This window comes from Lutra lutra, chromosome 4 (genome assembly GCF_902655055.1).
Source record: "Lutra lutra chromosome 4, mLutLut1.2, whole genome shotgun sequence".
In the NCBI taxonomy this organism is placed as follows: Eukaryota; Metazoa; Chordata; class Mammalia; order Carnivora; family Mustelidae; genus Lutra; species Lutra lutra.
The window spans coordinates 26,804,069-26,831,223 of NC_062281.1; the positions used below are offsets into that span (position 1 = coordinate 26,804,069).

The 27,155-nt window shown below is 32.9% G+C and overlaps 1 protein-coding gene across 5 annotated transcripts in view; it reads left to right on the top strand.

The window, feature by feature from the left end:
- Positions 1 to 27,155, top strand: part of CSMD3 (CUB and Sushi multiple domains 3) — a 1,255,873-nt gene that overhangs the window by 954,346 nt on the left and 274,372 nt on the right. For all 5 annotated transcript variants that reach the window (XM_047727675.1, XM_047727671.1, XM_047727673.1 and 2 more), the window contains 3 exons: positions 14,350 to 14,541; positions 22,820 to 22,958; positions 26,200 to 26,387. In XM_047727675.1, the coding sequence (XP_047583631.1) occupies positions 14,350 to 14,541; positions 22,820 to 22,958; positions 26,200 to 26,387 (519 nt within the window). The remainder of the gene's footprint in view (positions 1 to 14,349; positions 14,542 to 22,819; positions 22,959 to 26,199; positions 26,388 to 27,155) is intronic.

The window sequence follows — 27,155 nt, forward strand, 5'->3', positions numbered from 1 at the left end:
ATATGAAAAGTAATATGCCAGCTTCCTTTGAAGAAGAACTTTACAATTAGCTCAATAAGTCCAATTTTATATCAGTCACATCATTGCTTTCAAGAATCAGTAGCATCAATTGCCTCAAATATTAACTCCAGTAAAAGTTTTGTTTACAACCACTTCATGAGATCAAAGTGTTGTCTTTGAAAGTTCATTGTGTAAGGGAAAAAAATCTAGTATTATAAATTCAGTTAAAATTTTAACATTTTAATAATTTTAAATTTACTTAGACTTGCATTATGGTCCAGCATATAGTTTTCTAAAGTACTATCTGTATTTTAAAAGAATATGCACTTGCTATTATTGGATGTCATGTTCTATAAATATCAATTAGGTATAATTGGTTGATAGTGTTGTGTTTGAAAAATTCTATGTCATTACTGGTTTTCTGTCCATTTTTTTTTTATCAACTATGAAAGAGAAGTGTTGAGATGTCAAGTTGCAATTGTGGATGTGTCTATTTATGCTTTCTGTCCTGTCATATTTTTGCTTTGTGTATTATGAAGATATGTGTATAACATTTTAAGTGCTTTTTAATGAGTTGACTTTTTCATTACCAAGAAAGATGTCTCTTTTTCATTGATAACTTACCATGCCTTGAACTTTCTTTGTCTCATATTAAATATCTTATGATTAGTCTAACATTGGTGTACTAGTTAGCATCCTTTTAACTTGGTGTGTCTGTATATTTAAAGCAGGTTTTTAGTAGCTAGCACATTATTGAGTCTCAGTTCTTTATACAGTCTAAAAATCTCCCCTTTTTTATATTTATAGCCTTTGAAATATTAGGCCATTTACATTTAATGTAAATTTTTCATAGAGTTGAATTTGTCTACCATATTACTATCAATTTTATTGGATCCACCTGTTCATTGTTCCTTTTATATTTCTCCTCTATTAACTTTTTTTAACTTTTTGAACACTTTTTCCCATTTCTTCACCTCCCCTATTCCCTGTCTCTGCCAACCACTTATTGGTTCTCTGTATCTACAAGTTTTGTTTTCTGTTTATTTTTTTGTTATATAAGAAAAAAATTTATTTTACACATGTAAGAAAAATCATATGTTATCTGTCTTTCTCTGACTTATTTCACATATTTTAATGGTCTCAGTGTCCATCCATGCTGTCCTAAATGGCAAAGTTTCATTCTTTTTTATGGCTAAATAGTATTCCATCACACACACACACACACACACACACACACACACACACACACACACCAATTTCTTTAGCCACTCATTTAACAATAAACACTTGTTTGTTTGTTTGTTTGTTTTTCAATATCTTGGCTATTATAAATAGTGCTACAGTGAATATGGGGGTACATACATATTTTTTAGTTAGTGTTTTTATTTCCTTCAGACAAATACCCAGAATTGGAAATGCTGGATCATTTAACAATTCTATTTTTAATTTTTTAAGGAATCAATGTACCGTTTTTCATAGTGGCCACACAAATTTGCATTTCTACCAACAGCGCACAAAGATTACCTTTTCACTATATCCTTGAGACCACTTATAGTTTCTGGTCTTTTTGATAACAACCATTCTAAGAGATGTGAAATAATATTTCATTGTGATTACAATTTGCATTTCTCTGATGATTAATGATGTTGATCATCTTTTCCTGCACATGTTAGCCATCTGTACATCTTTGGAAAAATGTCTGTTCAGATCTTCTGCCCAGTTTTTAATTAGATCGTTTTTTGTTTGTTTTTGTCCTCTAGTTGTTGTTTTCTGCTGAGTTATGTGAGTTCTTAATATATTTTGGATATTAGCCCTTTATCAGATATATGATTTGCAAATATTTTCTCCCATTTAGATGTTGACTTTTTATTTTGTTGATGGTTTCCTTTGCTATGCAGAAGCTCTTTATTTTGATACAGTCGAACTTATTTGTTTTTGCTTTTGGTGGCAGATTTTTTAAAATATCACCAAGATGTATCTCAAGTTGCTTAGTGCCTGTGTTTCCTTCTAGGAGTTTTATGGCCTCAGCTCTTACATTCAAGTCTTTAATCCACTTTGTGTTAATTTTTGTGTATAATAGAAGATAGTTTCATTCTCTTGCTTTTGGCTGTCTAATTTTTCCAACACCATTTATTGAATAGTCTGTCCTTTCCCCATGGTATATTCTTGATTACTTTGTTGTAAACTAATTGACCATATATGTGTGGCTTATTTCTGAGTTTTCTGTTCCATTGATCTATGTGTTCCATTTTTATGACAATACACACTGTTTTAATTATGAAAGCTTTGTAATAGAGTTTGAAGTCAGGAACGTGAGGCTCCAGCTTTTTTCTTCTTTACCAATATTGCTTTCCTATACAGGGCCTTTTGTAGTTCTTGCAAATTTTAGGATTATTTGTTCTATTTCTACGAAAAGTGGAATTGGAATTTTGAGAGGGATTGCACTGACTGTAGATTACTTTGTGTAGTATGAACATTTCAACAATATTAATTCTTCTAATCAATGGAGTATCTTTCAATGGAGTATCTTCCAATCATGGAGTATCTTTCCATTTATTTGTGTCTTTTTTTAATCTCTTTCCTTAAAGTGTTGTAGTTTTCAACTACAGGTCTTTTGCCCCCTTGGTTGAATTTATTCTGAGGTATTTCTTTCTTTTCATGCAATTTTAAATGGGATTTTTCTTCTTAATTTCACTTTCTTGATGTATTAATTATACTTTTTTTTGGTACCTGTTCTAATATTTATAACATGCATTCTTAACTTAGCAAAACCTATCATCAAATTCTGTTACACTACTTCTCATATAAGAACCTCACAATGGTGTATTTCCATTTCCCCTTCAGTCCTTTGGGCTATTGTTTTCATTTCTCTCACTTCTATATATGTTAACACCATAGTACATTTTTTTTAATTTTAAGCCAACAATTATCTTTTGAATATTTTTTTTAAATGACTTTTTTTTTAAGATTTTTATTTATTCGACAGACAGAGATCACAAGTAGGCAGAGAGGCAGGCAGAGAGAGAGAGAGGAGGAAGCAGGCTCCCTGCAGAGCAGAGAGCCCAATGTGGGGCTCGATCCCAGGACCCTGGGATCATGACCTGAGCCGAAGGCAGAGGCCTTAACCCACTGAGCCACCCAGGCGCCCCTCTTTTGAATATTTTTAAGACTAAGTTCACATTTTAAAATTTTAATATTAAATATAGTTATTTGTTTTGTGATAAAAGTACAAATACAAATTTTGATGATAAATAGCCTCAGATAAAAACAAAGCTCTCATAAAATTAAGGAACAGAAATATACTTAGAATTGGTTGTGGTGTACATGTAACTCTTAACTGTGGCTGAGGAAACGTTACTTATCACAATAAAAATGTTAAAATTTAAAGATATATTTATATAGAGTGAAATAATTGAATTACATCTGTGTGTGTGTGGCAGATGGATGCTGATTCAAAAAATGAATAAGTAAACTTGAGCATGTCAGTACCATTTTCTCTTTTTGCTGTTAATCGTCATTCAGACTTTGAAAGGTTTGCATCTCCAAAACACTCTTTTGCAAAACTGATCAAAACGCTCTGCAATGGTGTTGAAATTCTTCGAAAATGAAAACTTTAAATGTGGTTTTCATTAAATCAGTTGAAAATCTTTAGTCAAAATATTCAGTTATTAGAGTGGTAAAGATCTTCAGCTTTGAAGTTTTTGGTGAATTACAATTATCAACAATAAAGTTTAGCATCAGGAAAAAAATTTAAATATTTCTATAAAATTGTGGAAGCTCAAACTATTTTACTTGCAATTTGAAACTATCTTATGTTTAATTGTATTACATTAATATTTTATGCTGAAATGGAATAAAATTGATAAAACAATTACACAGCTTATAAGTGAATATTTTAAAAATCATAATTTAAGGGCACCTGGGTGACTTAGTTGGCTAAGCATCCAAATCTTGATTTCAGCTCAGGTCTTGATCTCAGCGTTGTTAGTTCAAGTCCTGCATTGGGCTCCATGCTGGGTGTGGAGCCTAATTTAAAAAAAAAATCATAAGAAAACTTGTTTAACAAATTTTACGTTGTAAAAATCTTTGTCAAAGAAAGATATCTGAAAAGAAATAAAATTCAGTATCTGTGAAAATATTTGAGCTGAAATGTATGCACATTTCTGTATGAAAAAAAAAAAAAACCCAAATTGAGACTTTCCTCCATTTTAAAAATTAGCCCTAAACATACCAGATATCTCAGCACCTATAAAGAGAAAACTTTCTCAAGTAAAAATAGTATGGCCTGTGGAGACATCATTTGAATATGTCAATTTTAAATGTATTTAAAGTATCTTCAACAATACTGATAAAAATAAGAATATATTAATTCTTTAGGAAAAAAAAGTAAAAGGCACTACATAATGGGCAAGAAACCAATGAAAACTGTGCATATGTACCACAAATGATTATTTTGATTACATTATTTTGAATGTTTAGGTAATTCATATAAAGAATATGTTTCTTTGTGCATAAATATACGATTTTTTTAAGAAATTACTTTAAAAAGAGTTTTTGGGGGCACCTGGGTGGCTCAGTGGGTTAAAGCCTCTGCCTTCGGCTCGGGTCGTGGTCTCAGGGTCCTGGGATCGAGCCCCGCATCGGGCTCTCTGCTCGGCAGGGAGCCTGCTTACCCCCTCTCTCTCTGCCTGCCTCTCTGCCTACTTGTGATCGCTCTCTCTCTCTCTCTGTTATATAAATAAATAAAATATTAAAAAAAAAAGAGTTTTTGTATGGATAACTATTTTGAAATGTTCATCAATATAATACCAATTTTGTTAGTCAATGGATATATATTTTTTTAATTTTATTTATTTATTTGACAGAGAGAGAGATAGTGAGAGCAGGAAAACAAGCAGGAATAGTGGGAGAAGGAGAAGCAGTCTTCCCACGGAGCGGGAAGCCTGATGTGGGGCTAAATCCCAGGACCCTGGGATCACGACCTAAGGACCTGAGCTGAAGGCAGACGCTTAATGACTGAGGCACTCAGGTGCCGGTCAATACATATTTTTAATTACATGCATTATTTTTAACTCCATGTTTCATTCCCAGAACTTTCCAGTTTGAATGATAAAGAGTCACCTGATATTAATACTCATTTTATTATATTAAAGTTATGTAGCCATCTGCTGTCTCTCTTAGATTACATTCCTTTGAAGAGCAAGGATGTTATCATATTAATATTTGTATTCCTAGAAATTGACACTGCCCCTGGTACTTAGAATTTAACAAATGCTAAATGAATCTGGTTGAATAGGAAATTGTTTAATGATGTAAAACAAAGTGCACTGAGACTATATATTGTTAGTTAAAAATAATGTGAAACCATTTTTGTATGTTTTTTGCTTATTTTTTCTAGTGATACCATAATATTCTATTTCAATTTCAAATTAGACTTTTATATAGTCTTTTATAATTTTTAGATGTAAAACCGGTTTCCTGTATAGGTAACTTTGGGTCATCAACCTAACATGCCTTATGATTTCACAAAAATTGTATCAGTAATTTTATTCCCACTTTTGTCCTCAGATTGAAGCATAAGCCACAACGAAGGCAGGGAGGTGGAGTCTCATTAAAATATACCTCCAATATCAAGCATAATACCTGGATCATTGTGGGTGCATGATAATAATCTGGTGAAATAATTGAATATGCATTTTTAAAATAAATTTCTATATTCTTAGAAGTATAGTGCAACTCTGGCTTTGAGGTTCCTTTTGCATCCCATGCATTAACAGCTTTGTTTCCCTCCTAGGTTGATGGGAATGTCTCTGTCATGCTGCCATCTACTTTAACCTGACTTGCCATATCATTAGGTGTAGCCTTAGAAACATAATGAAATTCTAAAGATAGCCACATTACTGAGTAGCTGGCAGAGTGTAGGCCTAGTAATGATGTTGAACATTCTTTATAAAATTGATGGATCTTGTACAAAACAAGAGCTCAATCAAGGGCAAAATACTCCTGGGTGAAATCCACCTCTAGGTTGCCATCTGCATTTCAAATATTTTCTGATTTGACTCTGGATGGAATTTTCTTCCAGGTTAAATATTCCCATTACCCAATTTCATTTCCTTATAGATAGTGAAGTGGAAAATATAGTGCCATTTCTCAGTCAATACAAGAGGATAAAGCAATGAAACAGGAAGAGGGGAATGAATGTAAGGCCTTGTGAATACCAAATTTGGACCATGACCTTGCTGAAGTTTCCTAACATTGCAAAAATGTACAAAACCGCTGGTTTTTAACGATTCACTTCAAAATTGATATTTTCATAAGATTATATAACATAATTATTAGAATAGAACTTTAAGATTTTATCTGATACTAAATCAGGCAGGTAAAATATTACCATGCCAGTTTTACAGATGAGGCAGCTAAAATTCAGGGAACGAGTACAATGTGATCAGTGTCCTTTCTTACCATAGGTGAGACTAGATTCTAGGTCTCTCTTGTTTCTGATAACATTACTTATTCAACTAAATGAAATCCTAGGTTTTTCTTTTTTGAAAGGTCTTGAGATAAACAAGTTTATATCAAAGAGTCAATTTTCTGAATAGAAAGGACACACTGGAACTTATGAGTGACTTTAGTGTATTTATTCCCTATTGCAGAAAACAATGCAATAAGAAAACTGGAACGTCAGTTTGCCCAAGGTCACTAAGACAGTCATTCAGACACTAATTCTGAATCATAGTTCAAGCCATCATCCATACTGTACTTGAAATCTGTATATGCACTGGTTAGGATTGTAAAATATGTATTAGGTGAAGTGCATATTTCTGATTAAATTACACTCTCATTTATGTTAAAACAAACATAAGATGAGAAGTCAGAAGTATATTTATAGCACTGATGAGTTGTAACAATGTTGAGAACTCAGTCATATGCTGTACTACTTATATCAAATGTTACCATACAAGGTAAAATCACTAGCTTAAAAAGAGTAAAAATTGTAAGACTTTATATTTTTGCCAATATTCAATTTATTTCTTAATGTCAGTGATTTTTAACTCCTATGGTGAATTTAATTCTAACAAAGCTATTCTTATCTAGATGGTTTAATAAATTAGAAGTCAGCAATAAGACATTTTTTTGTTTCCAACTGGAACTTTCATTTCTTTGATTTTATTGACATCAATAGCATAGGAAAAATTATATACACAAGTGAAATTTTAATAGCTTTTTATAGTTTTCTTTCCCAAAAATCTGAAAATTAAAAGATCTTACAATTTTATGAATGTTTTGGGTGTGGTAAATGATGGGTCTATTAGATATCCAAGTAAAGGAGCTAAATAAGCAGTTGAATAGCATGATCTGAAACTCAAGGGGGACATCAATGCTTAATGATCAAGAGGCATTAAGCTAAAAAGAGTATTTAAAACCAGGAGGTCAGATGAAGTTATCCTGCAGGAAACTGTATGAAGGGAGAAGAACATTAAGCACTAATCCCTGGAGTGTTCTAGTCCTCAGTCATTAGGTTAAAAAGATAGAAACAGTCATTAGGTTAAACAGATAGAAATTTATGATACTGTAAAAGGAATGGCAAATAAGCCAAAAAGAAAACTAGCAGAGTCTGAGGACTGGGACACCAATAAAACAAGTGCTTGAAGAAGGAAGGAATGAGCTATCAGTTGTGGCATATGTTGCAGAGAAGTTTCTGAAAAAAGAAGGTACAGAAGTTACCATTGGATCTGGCAGCTAGATTTGACAAGAGCAGTTCAGTGAATATATCAGATGCCAAGTTGATGATGAAATTGGAATTAGTTGTACCTCAAGTACAACTAATTGTACTTAAGATACATCTCTCTTGTATCTCAAGAGAGATGCTTAATGTTTCCTGTTAAAGGAGAGAAATGGGGAAAATAATTGGAAGACAATGGAGGTATAATAAGAGTGTTGTTTGTTTATTGAAGATGGAATATATAAATTATGTCTGTATGCTATTGGGAATGAACCACTGAGGAAAGAAGAACTGGTAATTCAGAAGAGATAAAAAAAAAATGTTTAGGAATAAAGTCCTTGAGAGATAAGGAGAGTTTAATACCCGCAGCCCAAGAACTAGGGTTGAATTTATACAGAGCAAAACACCTTCTCTCTTCCAACCACAGAGGAAGCCGAAAATATAGGTGCAGACACCAGTGGGATGATAAATTTAGTGGTGCTAAAGGGAGGGTATCCCTGTGTTACTTCTTCTACTCGCTCAATGAACTATAAGAGAAGAAATCGGGCAAAAGATGATGAGAAGAAGAGAGAGAATAAAAGAAACCATTGGAGTGGAATGTCCTTAGTTTTGTAATTAAAGAATACCATCTGGGACATATATGGCTAAATTTACCATATATATGGCTAGATTGTATTTCTGTTGTTCTTAGTAATACCTATGAAAAGAACTTAGAGTCTGTCTTTTTTGCTCCCCTTTATGGTGAAATATTAGCAGCAAGAAATTTTTGTTGTATAGCTATAAAGAATTATAAGCTGCTCAATATTTCTGCCTTTCCATTTAAAACTAGATCTAATTCTTTTAACAATAAACAACTGTAAAAGTCCCATTAGTAGGTCATGACTTTGTTTTGTTTTATCTGATAATGGCATAAGATTCTACTGAGACAGTATACCATAGTGGTTAAAACTCTTATTTCTTGAATTCAAATCCCCATTCTGCTAAGAGCAAGCACTTAAAATCACTGAGGCTCATTTTACCCACTTAAAAATGGACATGATAATAATAGCTTAAGGATTTGGTGTTTTAGATTAAGAGTATAAACTTCACTTTTAGCCTAATGCTTTGGAAGGTATATGTTCTCAATAGAGATAGCAATCATTACTATCATTTTTTATTGGAATCTCTTCTAAATTAACTGTTCTTCATGTTTAACTGCTTCTCTTTCTTAGATACACAGAGTTTATTTAGTTTGACACAATATATACCTGTGGATAAGACAGATACGTTGATAGCTATGCAACTGTTTTTAGTAAAGCATTAATTAGATTTAAATTCAAATGTTGTCAATATATAGTCCTTTGGGTTGCTGCATCAGAATGATAGGTAGATGCTCTTTCAATTTTAAAATGACACTTGAAGTTTAATGACATATTTTAGAAATTTCACTTTAAGTAATCATATCGATTAAGTTTAATAACGTAGTCTACATGTTAAGCATTTTTTTATTTCAAAGACAATAACATTTTTATTTAAGAAATGTCCTTGGATACGTTTTCATTTCTACATTTCCACTTTAACCACTGTAAATAACTGTGTGATGTTGAGCAAGTTTCTTATCCCTTGTAAGCCTGAATTTTCTTACTGGAAAAATACTAACTACTAGAGAACTGTAGTACTTAGACTTTTTCCTCAATCAAATGAAAAACAGCTCATAACACAGGATTTGAAAGATAGTGTCAAAAATATTACATATTAACTATTCATATTGTCTAGTTATATACTTTTTCCCTGTGACTATTATCATTTCTATGGAATAGTCATCTAGTATAAAGAGAGGAATTTACAGTAGCCACTTAATCAAATTCTAGAATGACCGTTAATATAAATGGCCAGTTTTGAGGGGAGGGAAACAAAGAAGGGCAGTTATCTTTTATTGTCAATTAATAAGGTTTTGTAAGTTCAATCCAAGCTATATTTGGATATTATATAATATATATAAATAGCCTATTATGTGTCATTTCCAGAATGTTCCTTTCATGGTATCATTGCAGGTGACACACCAGGTTAAGACCCTTTATCTTTGTTGGAATTTCTGTTTACATATATATGTTAGAGAAAAATCAGGAATGAATGACACATGTCAACCTAATAGAACAAATACAGATGTTTATTCCATCAATTAAATTTGAAACAATTTAAAAAATGAAGAAAATAAATAGAAATCACTCATGTTAATACATTGGTGGTAAGTGTATTATTTTCTGACATATGTATATTTAATTTGTTTAAAGGAGTTGCTAAATTAAAGTACTTACTTACAAAACAGTCTTTATTACATAGAAATGCCCTACATATTATTCCAGAAGAGGAAAATAAAAAGAATCAAAGATATACTTAAAAATTTATGTAACAAAAAGAAAAAGCAAATAAGAATTATAAATTCTGAGAATTTTATATTCTACAAAAGTGAAAAATTAATATCAAATAAAAATTATCTATCTATTTTTATATATGTGACTAATACCTTAAGCTCTAGCATTATAAAACTGCTAATTTAATTATCCTAATTATGTGAGATTACCTCTAATTCCCAAGGGGATATTGTATGGCTCCTTAAGTGGTTATTTATTTTCTTCAATGGTTATACCTTCTATTCAATACAGAAAACAAGAATGATTGATACTAAAATTATTAAATTTTGCCCACAAACACAGAGTATACCCAGTATGGAGATCAAACTTTGAATAAATAAAGTAAATAAGACAACAGCATTCACACCAAATAATTGTTCCTGTACATATCTAATGAGTTGCTTTTAGAACTCAAGTAATTCCAAGCAGGGGGGGGAAATATATATATATATATATATATATATATATATATATATATATATATATATAAAATCAGTCTTTCTTTAAGCCCCATCATTCTCTACTGTGCTTTAAAATCTTAACCTAATTTGTTTATTAATTGAGAGAAAAAGGAACAATATGTGTTCACCACCTGTCCTCAAGTTAACCAGACCCAAAGGCAAAGCCATATTTTCAGAAACTATATGTTCATTATCATATCAAAGTCATATTATTTTAACCACTTTTCACATTGAAAGTTGACCACATTTCTTATTTATATCAATTCTTTCCCAACAAAACCATCTTAAAAATAAATCTCATATGTAGAACATCACTCCCCACTAATATGTTGTAAAACAAATACATATATCAGTTTCTTTTGGGTGAAAACCATCCCAGAGCAATTCAAGAAAACCTTAATGACTCAGTTTATTACAAAAATACTTCACAAGAAGATCTCTATCAATACGGGAAGATCAAAATTGCCCAGAGTCTGTGATGCTCAGGAGATGCTCTGCTAAGGGACACAAAGGCATTACAGAACAAATTCACTTTGATACTGGAACTAATTCCCTGTTCCATTCCCTCAATATTCTCTAGTATGGATTTTTTATTAACAACTAAAAACAACTGTTTCAAAAAGAATTCCTATGAAGGTAAATTTAATATTTTTAGGATGGTTCAAATTTATGACAGCTCTAGCTTTTATATTTATCAATATAATCCCTATCTTTCCCATAATTTCTTAGTGGGGTTTATTATTTTATTTTATTATCTATTTTATTTTATTTTATTTTATTGAGGAGAAAAATTGCATCTCTGGAACAGTTGCAGGTACAAAAGGACAATCTAGTATAACATTTAAGTATTTGGGTTCCAAGACAGATTTGGGTTCAGATCTTGGTTCTGTACTCTTTAGGTTTTGTAGTATTGGACAGGTTACTTAATCTCTCTAAACTTTGGTTTCCTCACCACTAAAATGAGAATAATAATGCCACTTGTCTCATAAGGTTGTTAGGAATATTCAAGGAATTATATACATAAAGTCCCTGCCCATAGTCATTGCTCAGTCAATATTTTACCAGAAAAATGAAGCAAAACTCTAAGTCTTTTGATTATACATATAAAGATACATAGCTTTTCCTTCATTTAAGTGATCAGTAAAATTATATTTGCTGTCCACATTTTGTAACTCTTTTAAAATTGTAACACTTTAAAAATTAACTTTTTTAGTCTGCTGAAAAAGTAAACAAAATATATGCATATTATATATGCGTATATGAATGGTCACTTTTTTGTTATTACTACATTTTATTTTATTTTTAAAGTTTTTTTTGAGAGAGAAGGGGCATGCACATACATGACTGGGGAGAGGAAGGAGAATGGGGAAAGAACCTCAAGCAGAATTGGTGCTGAGCTCAGAGTCTGGCAGGGTGCTTGAGTTCAGGACCCGGAGATCATTACCTGAGCGAAAACCAAGATTTGGATGCTCAACTGAATGAGGCACCTATGTGCCCTTTTTTTTTTTTTTTAAAACAGATTCTCTCTCTCTCTCTTTTTTTTTTTTTTTTTTTTAAGTAGGGTCCATGCTGGGCATGGAGCCCAATATGGGGATTGAACTCATGACCCTGAAATCAGGACCTGAGCTGAGATCAGGAGTCACTTGATAACACTTAACAGAGTTATTGCTTTTTATTCAATGTCAGGCTTAACATCCCACCAATATCCTTTATTTTTTTTGTGTCAAGTTTTTTTACTTGATATGTTCATTTTGATTCCCATACAATATTAAGAATCAGAACATTACAATACTATGTGCAGATTCCCTGATTTCTTTGTTGTAGATGTGTATTAGATGAGCTACAACAAGTTTACTAGACAGATTAATAGACTGACATATTAAAGAAGCTATCTATCCATCATCTATCTATCAACTATCTATCTATCATCATTTATCTGTTTCTACCTACCTACTCACTCAGGATGTTTATAGCAGAATTTCTTTTTTGGTACCACCACTATGCAAAATAATTTGAAAGTCTGTTCAGTTCTATTTGTGTTTGCTTATTTCCTCTTTGTATTCCTAGAACCTAACACAATGCTTGGGATCTATTAAGTTGTAAGTGAATGAATGAGTGAGTATCAGTTATGTGTCTGTAATCCAGGAATTTGTGTCATTAGTTTAATATGCAATTTAAAAAATAATTTATACAAGTGCTGAATCCTACATTTATGATTGCAGTTTAATAATGGTTTAAGTGGAAATTTTAATAGCTTCTTTGTCTTGATACTTAATTGCCATATGCTTTAGGGTAAATCTACTTTATGGTAATTCAAAATAATATTTTGTTCCATTAACCTGAATAATTGGAGTTTCTATTGTTAAATGTGTCATATACTGGATATAGAAGAACAGTAGCCTCATACTGCTCTCCTTTTCTCTAATGATTTTTTATTTTTTTTTCAAACACTTTTACATGCAGTTGTAAGAAATAAAGAGATCCTGTATACTCTTCACCCAGTTTCCTGCAATGACAACTTCTTGTATAAATATGACACAATATCCCAGCCAGAAAATTGACTTTGATACAATCTGTCACTTAAATTTTATGAATTTTACATATACCTGTGTGTTTATGTTTATTTAGCTCTAGGTAGATTTGTATGACTACCACCACCATGATAAAGACACAGTACAGTTCATCACAAGAATACCTCATGTTATCTTTGCCTTCCATCCCCTCCCCCTACAACCTCTGGTGCCCACTAATCTGTTTTTCAACTTTCTGATTTTTGTCTTTTCAAGGATGTTACATAAAAATGTCATACAGTATGCAACCATTTGATATTGTATTTTTTCACTCTGCATAATTCCTTTCAGATCCACTTAAGTTGTCATGTGTATTGTCATTCCTTTTTATTGCTGAGTAATATTCCTTTTGATGAATATACAGTTTAACTAATCACTTGTTGAAGGATATTTGGGTTGTTACTACTTTTTAGCTTCTATGAATAAATACATATGTGATCCTAAGTCCTTATCTCTCTGGGATAAATGTACAAGAGTATAATTACTGAACTGTATGGTAAACACATTAGTCTTACAAGAAACTACCATACTTCTTTTCAGAGTGGCTGTAGAATTTTGTATTTCCAACAGCAATGCATGAGTAATTTCATTTTCTCCAGAACCTTGCCAGCATTCAGTGATTTTATTTTTTATTATAGTTGATCTGATAGGTATATAGTAATATCTCATTGCAGTTTTAATTTGCATTTTCCTAATGGTTAATGATGTTAAACAAAACTTTTCACGTACCATCCACTATCCTCTTCATTGAAATGTTTTTTGTCCGTTTTTTAATTGAATGTTTTTTCTTCTTCTTCCCCCTGGACCACACTTGAGTTTGAAGAGTTCTTTATATATTCTAGATACAAGTCCTTTATGGAATAGATCTGTTGCAGAGAAAAAAACTCTCTGTGGCTTTCTTTTCATCCTCTGCACAGTCTTTCACAGAGCATCTAATAATTCTCAGGAAATCTATTATTGAGCTACTAAAATGTCATGTCTCTTCTTGAAACAAATTAGCACACAAATTAACAACAACAAAACAACAAAAAACAATTAAAATTAGTTTTTTGTGTAAAGATTGAAAAATTGACTCAAACATTTTATAAGTTAAATTTCTAAAAGCACATAGATATGAGGAAGGTTCTAAACTGTAACGTCTGGAACTTTGAAACTGATTTTGGTAGCATCAAAACTAAAGGTTTGTTTCTGTCTTTTGATAGGTTCTGTTGCCACTGCATGTCGTGACCCAGGGGTTCCCATGAATGGGACTCGAAATGGGGATGGACGAGAACCTGGGGACACTGTTGTTTTTCAGTGTGACCCAGGATATGAGCTTCAAGGAGAGGAAAGAATAACCTGCATTCAGGTAGAAAATCGATACTTCTGGCAGCCCAGCCCTCCAGTCTGTATAGGTATGAATTAAAGAGCAATGAACATTTTATGTATGTATAAAACAATGGATAAAATGGGTATTGATGTTATTAAGAACAGTATTCTAGAATGGTTTTATATAGGGTCTAAGATTTCAGAAATCTATGAACCTTCAAAATAATGCACAAAATTTTAAATGATCATAATTTTTTCCTAAGGAAGGAGTCCAAAATTGCATTAGATTCTCAATGGTTTGAATACCCTAACCAAAAAAAAAAAAAAAAAAAAAAAAGGTTAAGCGTTACAGTTCTTGAAAAATCTAAATTTTCCCTTACCTACTATATAAATGTAGTTACCCACTGCTTTTAAAATTTAAAAAGTAGATTCAGATTCTAAATTTAAAGTGGACCAATTCAGCACCTGGGTGGCTCCGTGAGTTAAGCATCTGCCTTCCGCTCAGGTCATGATCTCAGGGTCCTAGAATCAAGCCCTGCATCGGGCTCTCTGCTCAGTGGAGAGACTGCCTACCCCTCTCTCTCTGCCTGCTTCTCTGCCTACTTATGATCTTGCTCTCTCTGTCAAATAAATAAATAAATAAATAAAATGGGCCAATTCATCTTGTGTCTCTAATAGCTATTTCTTTTCTTTTTTTTTAAAGATTTTATTTACTTATTTGACAGACCAAGATCATAAGCAGGCAGAGAGGCAGGCAAAGAGAGAGGAAGGGAAGCAGGCTCCTGGCTGAGCAGAGAGCTTGATGTGGGGCTTGATCCCAGGACCCCGGGATCATGACCTGAGTCAAAGGCAGAGGCTTTAACACACTGAGCCACCCAAGTGACCCTCTGATAGCTATTTCTTATAAGAAATAAATTTTATTGAAACTTATGTTTGAGTTTAGTTTCAAAGCTTTGGCTCTACATTCAATTCATGAATACTAAAATATGTTTTTATTTTGATAATCTAAGGATTTACAGCAGCTTGGTTCATACTTCTATCTGCCTTTTGCCTCCATGCTCTGTTCTTGATTCTCCAAGTTGGACTCTAGAAAATTAAGATACATATTATATCTCTATTGGCATGAGAAAAGTTAGCACAAAACCTGCTGTATAATCTTTTAAAAATCTTATTATTAAGTTTTTTAAAATTAAAATAGTCTTATCTGAAACAATTTACCTCAAGTGTTTTAGAACTGTCATCATGAATTTACAACAGATTTTGACCAAAGTATGTTCTCTCTATTCAAAATCTCCTTTCTTTATATATTCTCCTTACTATACTGTAAGCAACTTGAGAGAAGATTCCAATTTCATTCATTCCTTGTTCATAATTGTATTTCTTATAGTATTCAGCGTATGCAAATCTAGCACATTTAGGAAACAAAACCTTATTTTTATTCACTTATATCCAAATCATAAATGCATTTTCAGTAATCATTTCATAGTGGTTTTTGAGTCACATGGTTATAGGAAAAGTGTTTAGTACCTCATCAGAAGGGAACAAACTCAAGCACTCAATTTAGATTCTTTTTACCCCCATCTTGTAACTTCATATGCAGGAGTTGCAAGCTCAAATTCATTAGTCATTCAGTGTGTCCTAGGCATTGTTCTAAATATGGAAGTCTTAGCAGTAAAACACAATAGAGAAGTTCCCTGTTCTTGTGAACCTACCGATTAGTGAAGTGAAAGCTTAAAAAAAAATCTATATTTTCACATCATATTTTCTGTCTTTTACATGTTGGCATTTTAAAAACACTTAATGCATAAAGCAAGACACATCTAAAGGCTCAAACCAGCCAGGGAGTAATGATGGTTCTAGACTTCTGTAGAAAATGAAACAGATAACAAGAGAAAAGCTTATTAAAGAAACTTAAAAAAAAAAAAAGGCACAGAATAAGGGCATAGCTTAAACCAGTTCAAATTTAGCCATATTCCCATTTACTCTTCATTATTTCCATTTCACAAGTACATTGCTCTTCATGTACCACTGCAAGATTCTAGATCATCAGTCATTGATTAATTTACACTTACTATAAGTACACTTACAAAAACAAGGACTAAAATACAGGTAAGAAACATTTTCAAAGAAAGAGAATGAACTTTCCATTTGTTTGTTTACTATTCAGTTAACCTAGAAAACATCCAATTAAATTAAAATACCACATTCCAAACAATTGGAATTTGACTCTCTTATAAAGAGAATCTTCATGTAAAGAAGAAATGATAGAATACTACAGACTTACTGTAGGAGTTTTTTATTGTAACTCTTCAAACTAGTTAAAGGGTGTTGCTTATTAGAATTACCAGAAGGCTATATAATGTCAAGTGTTATTATGTTTAGAATCCTAAAATATCCAACCGCTTTGCACTAAAATTCTAGGAAACACTAAAATACAAAACATAAAGGATGAAAGAGTTTTGTGATAGGCTATTATAAAATTCCATTTGTAGACAAGACTTTAGCTTGCAAGTCCTAATTCTAGGGGAACAAATAGTGAAACACTAAATCTTTCTTAAATTGAGCAGGTTGTAAAAAGTTTTTTATGAATTACTGTGCTGTGTATTATTTTTTGGTAGGAAAAGATAGCTTGAGGAGAAGATATGCATTAGAGATTCTCTGAAGAAGAAAATAACCTAAAAAAAAAGTCTGAAAAATTGCTAAGACTGCACAAATCTTGACCTCTGAAACTGATAAGAAAGAACTCCATGATTGGAAATACTATGCCAAAGATTAAACCCTGAACTTTTTAGAAACTCCATAAGTCTATGTCTCAGACCCTGGAGTATAAAGCATTTTGGTTGCATATAGAAGTAGTTAGCCTTTAAGCAAGTACCAAATAGAAGGACGTCATCTTTAAGAGTTAATGGAATTCATTCCAACAAAATTGACAGTGTGAAGATTACTTTGACATTTCCAGAGGGAAAGTAGTAGCACTAGATATGAAGGTAAATAACAAAGACATTAGTGCGGGTGGGCTGCAAAGTTAGTATACACAAACAAACCTAAATGGGGTCAAAAAATTAGGATTGGGGGGCACCTGGGTGGCTTAGTAGGTTAAGGCCTCTGCCTTCGGCTCAGGTCATGATCCCAGGGTCCTGGGATCGAGCCCCGCATTGGGCTCTCTGCTCAGCAGGGAGCCTGCTTCCCCTTCTCTCTCTGCCTGCTTCTCTGCCTACTTGTGATCTCTGTCTGTCAAATAAATAAATAAAAATCTTTAAAAAAAAATTAGGATTGGGAAATAGTTATCAACAGTTGCCTGTGCAACTATCTCGTGAGAAACAACACTCAGAACAAACCATTTATGTCCAAATTCCATGGAACCTAACTAAAAATTGAATTCATAAATCCATTCAACTTAAGGAGAATCTTATTCTGGGTCCTTGATGATTAGATGCATAAAAATAGAAATATATTTTCCAAGTGCTGTTTAAAGTTTAGTATTTTTAAGGAATAGAAAATTTTTATTTACTCAATGTTTGGAATACACAAACCTCGGATAATACCTCTGCTTGTCTCAGTGGCTTTTGTGGATTTCCAAAATCAACTATAGCAATGAACTATATTGGGAAAACTTTGGTAAATAACTTAAATAATGGAATCAAAAGAATTTTTAGATGATCTTATACCTAAATTATAGTATGGTCATAGAAAATGTCCAGAAGATACTTAAAATATATGTAATATATTTTCCTATATCTTTTAAAAAATTTCCCTATATCTTTTGTGATAAAGGATATAAAAATATATATGGACATGTGCGTGTGTATACATCTGACAATAAAAAAGTCTAGGGTGCCTGGGTGGCTCAATGGGTTAAACGTCTGCCTATGTTGGAGGTCATGATTTCAGGGTCCTAGAATAAATCCCATGTTAGGCTCCCTGCTCAGCTGAGGAGTCTGTTTTTCCCCTACCCCCTGCTCATGCTCTCTCTCTCACTCACTCTCTCTTTTTCATATAAATAAAATAAAATCTTAAAAAAAAAAGGGGGCCAATGTTCCCTGTGAAAGATAAGGAAAATTGAAACAAATTTGCTCTCCTAGGCTCCCAAATTACACATAATGCCACTACCATAGTTTGAGGGGGCAAAAACACACATACACGCAACATTTTGCTGTCATTCTGTCTTTTATACATATATACATACATATGTACATTTTCCGTTATTACACATATTTTTGTAATTTTTTGTAAATTCACATGTAAGTTTATAAATTCTAAAGCAAAATATGCTATTATTTTTATCAAAATACATAGGTACAAATTAGATTGTTCATTCATTCCATTTATTTTTACTATTTTCTTAATCAATGCAAGGAGCCACTAGCAATTTCATAAACTTTTATGGAATGTGTAGTATGTGCTGAATCCCAGGTTTAAAACATCATACAAGACACAATCTTTAGCTTACAGATTAATGATGAATGAAGACACCTGAATGTAATATTTAAGTACATATGGTGAGGAAATTGATGGAGATAGAGGTTGTTGTGCATATGAGACAAAGTTGAAGACAGCTGAATTAGAGTCCAGGTTGGGAACTTCCAGGAAAACTTTCTGGAGGCAGTGGCAAATCCTGAAACATTATAGAGTTCTATACATGCAGAGGAGAAAAAACATTTCAGCAGAAATGAATAGCATGGGCAAACACATAGATGTGCCAGGAACTAGAAGGAGTTTGTTAGTATCTGAGCATAAATTATGTGTCTAGAGTGGTGGTTGATACAATTGGGAAGGTTGCAAGGATCAGGTCATAAAAACTGATTTGGAGTTGGGGCATTATCATGCAGGCAATGTGAAACAACTGCAGAATTATATGCATAAGCATAGTATGATTAGGTGTTTTTATTGGGAGGAAGATGAATTAAAGGAAGCCAGAGGCATGGGAAACAAGAAGCCATTGCAATAATTCAGGATACAGTTAAGAATCAGATCTAGAAATAGGTAGCAGGGAAGGAAAGAGGAATGGGTTGAAATACATCTATGAGGATCTGTAACTGAAGAGTCTTGATTGTGTTTCTTGATGGATTGGCGCATGGATGAAGCAAAGAAAAGAGAAGAATCTTAAACCTCTAGCTTGGGAATATAGGTGGATGACAGCACTAATCAAACAGCTTAGAAATGCAAAAGAAGAAACATATTTGAGTTGAGGTTTGGATATGTCAGATGCTCTGTGTTTGATGTGCCTGTATGTTATCAGGTAGAGATAGCTAGTGAGCATTTGGGTATATGGCTTAGAAACTGAAAATTGGATATGGTCAATATGGAAAAATGTAACAGAACAGAAATCAGAGATGACCAGGAAAAGAACTCAGGAGAGTACTACAATTATAAAGATGAAGTAAAATAAGACACATACTGCAATAAAACTGAGGTCTGTACAAAGACACTAGAAGAAAATTAGAAGTGGAATTCCAACAAGGAGAGTGAATTTAAGGTGAAAGTCAACCCTGAAGAAAGGCTGCAGATATGACGAGAAAAATAAAATGAATCAATACAAAAGGCATTCCAAGCTAGGCTAGGAAGTGATTGTGTTGGGGACAAGGATGCTGAGGGAGATAGCAATGTTTGGAGAGGTAACAAGAGGTGCGAAGAACCTAATAAAGCATCTAGAGTCCATAAGCAACAAAAGGGCTATTGTGTTTCTGTAAATATAATTTAAAAGAAAAACAATTTTAAACCCAAAGATAAGTTTTCTCAGGATGAAGACTTTGCTGCTTTTCTTGGAGATTTTTTTTTTTTTTCCTGGTGATGACCTGCTTTGTTAATCATGTTAGTCTGCCTATAAGTAAATACAGCACCCAGGTAAAGAAAGAGCCAATGAGATTAGACCTCCTTTTCAAAAGATGTCATTGTAAAATAAAACAAAAACAAGAACAAAAAACCCCAACAAATCATAAATAAGGAGAGACTTCTATTTATAAAGAACTATTACAGTTTGGGTATTGTCAGGGGAACCATTGTGATAGGGAGAACAGGGTGACCCTAAGATCTACAAGCATCTCAAGAATTAGGTAAAAGGGATTTTTCTTATATACAGTGGAGTATATAAGACTAGAAAGAACCAGGTATAGGGAAATGGGATGAAAGTGTGGCTCAGTCCATTAGTAGAGCAGAGAATGATGTCTTCCAAGCCCACCCTGTCCTCAGGAGGTATTGTGTGCTGGCTCAAGAATGAGGGTGGATCAGAGTTCAGGGGCTCTGAGGAAGGATGGAAGCCTAACCAAAGTTTGGTTATGACCATGTTATTCTGATTAATGAGTATGAATTCAGCTAATCATTTGAGTCAAAGAATGGGAATCTACAGGGTCTTATCACAGGAAAATAAGGAAGTTTCTTTAAAGGGTCCTACCTAAGACATGCTAAGTGAGTTTTATCTTGGTCATACAGGGAAGTGTGGTTCCTCACAGTAAGACCATTTAACCAAACACAAAAGGGCGAAGGCATTTCTTCATCATCCGGTAAACCTCAACATTTTTAGTTGAAAAAAAAAAGTGAAAATAAACCAGTCATAAGGAACTCTGTTTTATTTTTTGGATGAAAGATTTCTGAACATGTCTGTGGACAAAGGGGATTAATCCAGAGAGATTGAAGGTGATAAATGAACCAAGATTCCAGAGAAGGAAGAGTGATTATGTGACCTGGTTGAGGGTATTATCCTGATTAATAGGAGGGAATCTATACTCTCTGATTATAGAGAGAAATATTCAGGAGACACTGAAATTTGAAGAGGGAGAACTATAGAAAGCTGACATATTTATGTCTAATCATTTGATAAGATCTACAAAGATGTGCAGATGATAGGTAAGCACTGGTGAATAAATTAGTTCTGGGCAAATAAATATCCTCAGTAGAGTAGGGGCTAAAGGCATCTACTGTCACTAAGATGCTGAGGTAAGGGTATTGGAGTGGCATGGAGAAATGCACTAGCAGACATCCATAATTTAGATGGCAGATATTACCAAATTATAGTGATGATTTTGCATATCTATACTTAGGCAAAGAACAGAGATCTGCAATGTTGCTAGAACCAAAACTTTCCTTCTTCCAAAACCGGCTTGATGCTGTCAAAAGGATCTGAAAAGTCTGATAACTGAATGATAAAATTTATATGAGAAAACTATAATTTTAAAACTCAAATAAGAGAAGAATGTTGGTGTGCTGATTATATGTCTGAGATATCATGAGAACATGATCTGAATCTTTTTCTCCTGTCTGTTTGTGTGTGTGTGTGTGTGTGTGTGTGTGTGTGTGTGTGTATTTATATCCCCACTGTCCCACTCTACCACTGGAGTCCTCGCTATCTTCATGGCTCTATTTTTTCTGAAGCTGCCAATTCTATATGATATATTATTTTCGATCATAAACTGTTAAACACAGACTTCAACAATAATCCCTTAAAGAATGTGTTCTTTGAATTTCCCTGACACGTTTTAGAACTTCTTCAGTGAAGTGTTACAGAAACCATTGTTTGGGGCTGTAATAACTGTAGTGTCTGTCTATTTTCATCAACAGTCAGACAACTAGAATTTAGGGAGATGAAAACATGCAGTATAAGAGTGTTTTGTTGTACAGAGCTGTAGGTTCACAGATAATTATCTATTCTCACTCATTCACTATTGTCAAAAAATCTTCCTCCATAAATACATTTTAAAAAGGTACCAGGGAAGATGTGAAAATGGCCAAATATCTCATGTCCCATTATTCTACTTATTATTAGAGATTTCATTTTGCTTTGTTTTGTTTCTAACTTTTCCCTGCAAGCTTCATATTTGTTCTTAGCAACCATGGGAAAACCATCTATACCCTTCTTCTCAATGCTTACCTTTTTTTTTTTTTTTAAGATTTTATTCACTTACTTGAGAGAGAGGGGGAGAGAGAAAGAGAGCATGAGAGGGGAGAAGGTCAAAGGTCAAAGGGAAAGTAGACTCTCCGCTTAGCAGGGAGCCTGATGTGGGACTTAATTCCAGACTCCAGGATCAACTGGAGTGGAACCAACTGAGCCACCCAGGCACCCAATGCTTATCTTTTACATGAAACAAAATAGTATTAGAAAGGGAGAGAAGTACATGTGTAATTTCTTCTTGTCTTTTGAAGCCAGTGAAGAAGATAAATTCAATGTAACTATGTACATATGTCTTTAATGCCTTAATGGTCTTTCTTGAAAGACAATATAGTATTCTCAACCATCCAATACTAGAAACAGTCAGATGTGTATGAAACCTTCTGAATTTTTTAGAGAAGTGTTTACACAAATATTGATAGCTAATAAATTGTATTAATCACTTAAGGGTTTGTTTGTTTGTTTGTTTGTTTAAATTAAAGCACCCTGTGGAGGCAATTTAACAGGATCTTCAGGCTTTATTCTTTCACCAAACTTCCCTCACCCATATCCTCATAGCAGGGACTGTGACTGGACCATCAGCGTCAACACAGACTATGTCATCTCCTTGGCATTTATCAGGTGAGTTCTTATACATTTCCACATTTAAAAAAAAATATTTTCTTGTCATTTTACCTTAGCATTTAAACTAGGCAAAGTTTTTTTTTTTTTCTGTATATGACATTTTAATTAATTTTCATTAATTCCAGTACTAATACTTAGCAATCAGCAGTTTGCAGCCTTCTGTAATAGTCCAGGTGCCAGTGTAGTTTTGAAGGCTAGTGGGTGAGCCTCCTCACCAGATTTGAGTGTAGAGGAAGCATGTTAAAGGTCAAGTGGTTTATTGTCTTTCACGAAATGTGATCTCTTTGTAACCTTTCCTCTCTCCCTGTATTTACCATTGCTGCTTCAAAAAATGCAGTTTTTCCCAAACTTCAAGATTGAAAGGTCAATATTTCCAGGATATTTTTCTCCTATTTGTGTGCCACCCAAAATCTTTTTGTAGCTTCTAAATACCCATATGTGCAACATTACCTTTCAGCTTGTGAAAAGATGTATTCTATCTGTTATTTTTATGGTGATCTCATTAAGTCAAGCTAATGGAGAAGAGATGCATCATTCCCATATGATTTCTCAGCATAAGTTGTCTCATGATAAAGCTTTACATGGGAGTGTTCCAGAATTTACATTTGTCAGTTAGTAATGTCAGTAGCTGGGTAGGTTTAGTACTGAAATAGCAGAGGATTCAGCTTCCTGTGTGGGAAAGAAGGTGGCTGACTTTGAGCTCAAACTCTGCCACCACATTCTGTGTTAGCTTGGATAGTTTATTTTTTGGAATAAACCTGTTTCTTCACATGGAACTTACACCTATTGTCACAAAACCTGGTCTAACATTTTCCCTTAATATTTCAAGGGGAGGGGCTAGGAATCAGCAACTCTCAAAGAGTTCTTTAAGTAGAAAAGTTCCTAACCTTCCAAGGTGTCCAAGATTGATCTGCTTGGCTCTAATAACACAATCCCTCCTGCTGGTGTGTTAAAGCTGCTTGGTATTTATGTAAAATATTAAGGTTAAATATGTACTTTTTTTTCTAATATATTGAAACCAGGTTTAAAAACAGTTTGAACTCATAAAAATGTATAAAAGTGCACATATGCAGACTTTTTATTTCTATAATTTGTAGTAGTACATTGATAATTGGTAGTAACAAAGCAACAGTGATGACAATGTTAGTTATATGCCAGGACCCAGCTATAAGACAACTTGCTGAGGTTATTATACTCATTTTTACAGTTGAAGAAATGGCAGTACAGACATTAGAAATGTCAATTTGAATGATACAGGCCTTAGTGGGCTTATGGAATTATTGTAGTTAATAAATGAGTGGTGGAAGGCTGTATTAGATGAAACACGTGACCTAAATTTGATTTCCAGCTGTGTCATTTATTATGACCCTTGGGAGATCACTGACATTCAGGGCCTTAGTGTACTCATTGGGAAAATGGAAATTATATTCCCTTCCTTATACCACAGGATTATCGAGAAGACCAAGTTAATATTTATGAAATTGCCTTATAAAATGGAATGTACTATTAGAATGTACTCTACATTTTTTTTTTTCAGGAGAAATAGTCATTACAGCTGAGATTTTGTTTTATTCTCGCTTTTAAAGAAGTTACAAAGTAGTATTTTGAAGTACTTATTTAGGCCCAAACTAGAAATTAAAAACAAATGGGCTTCATTCCATTGTTAAATAGGCTTTTGGGTTTCTGAGGATAATACATACAGCTGTATCATTTATAAAGCACTTGCGCCTAGTGATTCTGCCAACAATGACCTAGGTAAGGTAGTTATAATACTCATTAAATCTTAATGTTGAAAGAAAAGTAGTTCAGAAATATTGTGTTTTGACCCAGAAGAAGCGTAATAAGTAACAAAATAAGGCCTTATCTTCTGACTTTTCCTAAAGTACAGCAAAAATTACCAAAATTTAGGCCTTACATTCCACCAAAAGATTTCAAGAGGAATTAACTGATTTAGCTTTAATGAAGATAGATATTGAATAAATTAAACAGAATAGAACAGTGTGGTGGTCCCCTAAATTTCTCATGATATGAGGCACCTTATTTATTGAAAGTTTGGAAACCATGTATCATACCAGTCTTTCTTCACTGTTTATACACAAGTAAACTACCTGGATTCCTGTCCTTTCTACATACATAAGTAAAGACTTAGAATTGTGGAAATTTAACCTCTATAAACTCAGTAGATTTGGAAAGAACATTTCTTTCCTAACAAGTTTCTTATTTATATGCAAAGATGATGAAATTTGACAAGATAATTTTTCCACTGATCCATATTTAACAATTGCAAGCTTTACTGGTTTTATTTAATATCATGAACTTTTTGGCTTTTCTTAATGACCCAACTGAGTCCATCCTTCTCTTTGCTACAGTATGAGCTAGGTAATAGAAAAATGATTACATGTCTTATGCTTCTAAATATTTGTGTTCTGTAATTATTAGGGGACAATTCTCATACTTTTGAAGGTTGTTAAGGCAAATCTGGAATATCAAAATATTGATTTGAATAATTTACATGCTGAAATGTCCTTATTTGCACATTATTTAATTTTGACAAACAGGGTGTTGGTATGATTTCTCCTACATCAAGTTCTAAAAGAAGAAAATATATTTACTTTTGGGAAAAAAGAACACCTAATACAATGTGCAGGACCTCATTTGAGTAATTTAAATGTAAATTTTGCATTTCAAACTTTCGCTTGAATCGGTTATGTAGAGTTGAATTTTAAACAGCAAATATGCTTGTAAATTTTGAAGTTCAAGTCAAATAATATCATTGACAAAGAAAAAAGAGGTTGCGTTTTCCTAATGCAAGACATCTGGATGAAAAATTTTTAGATAGATGTTGTCCTCCAGATTTTACGTATATAAAGTGCCTTATATGAGGATATATAGCTACCAAGGGCAGAAGCAAGGCTTCAATGTATCTCTCTGACTCCAAATCCTGTACCCTTTCATTAGAAATTGCCTTACTATCATTGTATTCCCTGTAGACATAGTGATAACTTAGAAATATTTGAAAATATCAAGATGTCTTTTCCCTTTTCCACTGCTTTGATATTGATATTCAATGTGTTGTTGCCAGGTGAATTTTCAACTTAGTTTACATTGCCAGGGTCTGTTATTTTTAAAAAGATACTGACTGAATTTAATATATGAGTATTGACTACTATACTTAACACCTTAGCAGTAATCATTCCAATTCTTTTTCTCTCTTTCTCCCTCTCTCTCTTTTTTTTAGTTTTAGCATAGAACCTAACTATGACTTTCTCTATATATATGATGGACCAGACAGTAATAGCCCGCTGATTGGAAGTTTTCAAGACAGCAAGTTACCAGAGAGAATAGAGAGCAGCTCCAATACTATGCATTTGGCTTTTCGGAGTGATGGATCTGTTAGTTACACTGGATTTCATTTAGAATATAAAGGTAAATGTGAACATTTGATTCCAGCAACATGATTTAGATTGTATTTTATACAGGAGAATAATTCTGTATTGGCCATTGTCAGTTGTCTGTGTATTTCTTAATGCAGACTACCTACAATTCATCTTATAAAAGGGCTCTCACTATAGGCTTTTCCTATCAGTGAGAAGGAAATTAGCATTTCCCAGATTACTACCAAAGGAAATGTATCAGGCAAACAAATTAGCAATTAGTACACTGTGGTAGTTGGCTAAGACCACAAAATATTTTAAAAAAATTTTTTTTTCAAGCTGAAGATTCATCTTTATTTGGAGACTACACTCAGTGATAAGGAGAACAAAGTATACTGATAATTACATTTCAGAAAATGTCCAAAGATATTTGAATGTGTCAATATTCAGAACAGGGAGAATAAAAAATAGTGATAATTATAATATTTTAGAATATTTCTGTAAGCATTTAAATGGATTACAAAGCTTATAGATGTTTATAAATACATTTTTCTTAACTTTTATTCTATGACTATGAGAAAAAATAGATCTTAGTTGTTTAAATTTAAAATTTATTTTTTTCAATAACTGAGTTCAAAAAGGATATACTGATAATTTATCTCAAGTTATCAATTGAGTACTAAAAATACATATTTTAGATTTATTACCACTTGGCTTTTTTTCATTATGAAATATTTTCAATAACTGAAGTTTATACAGAATAACAAAACAAACTTCATAATATCTACCATCCAACCTGACCTTAAAATCGTGTCATATT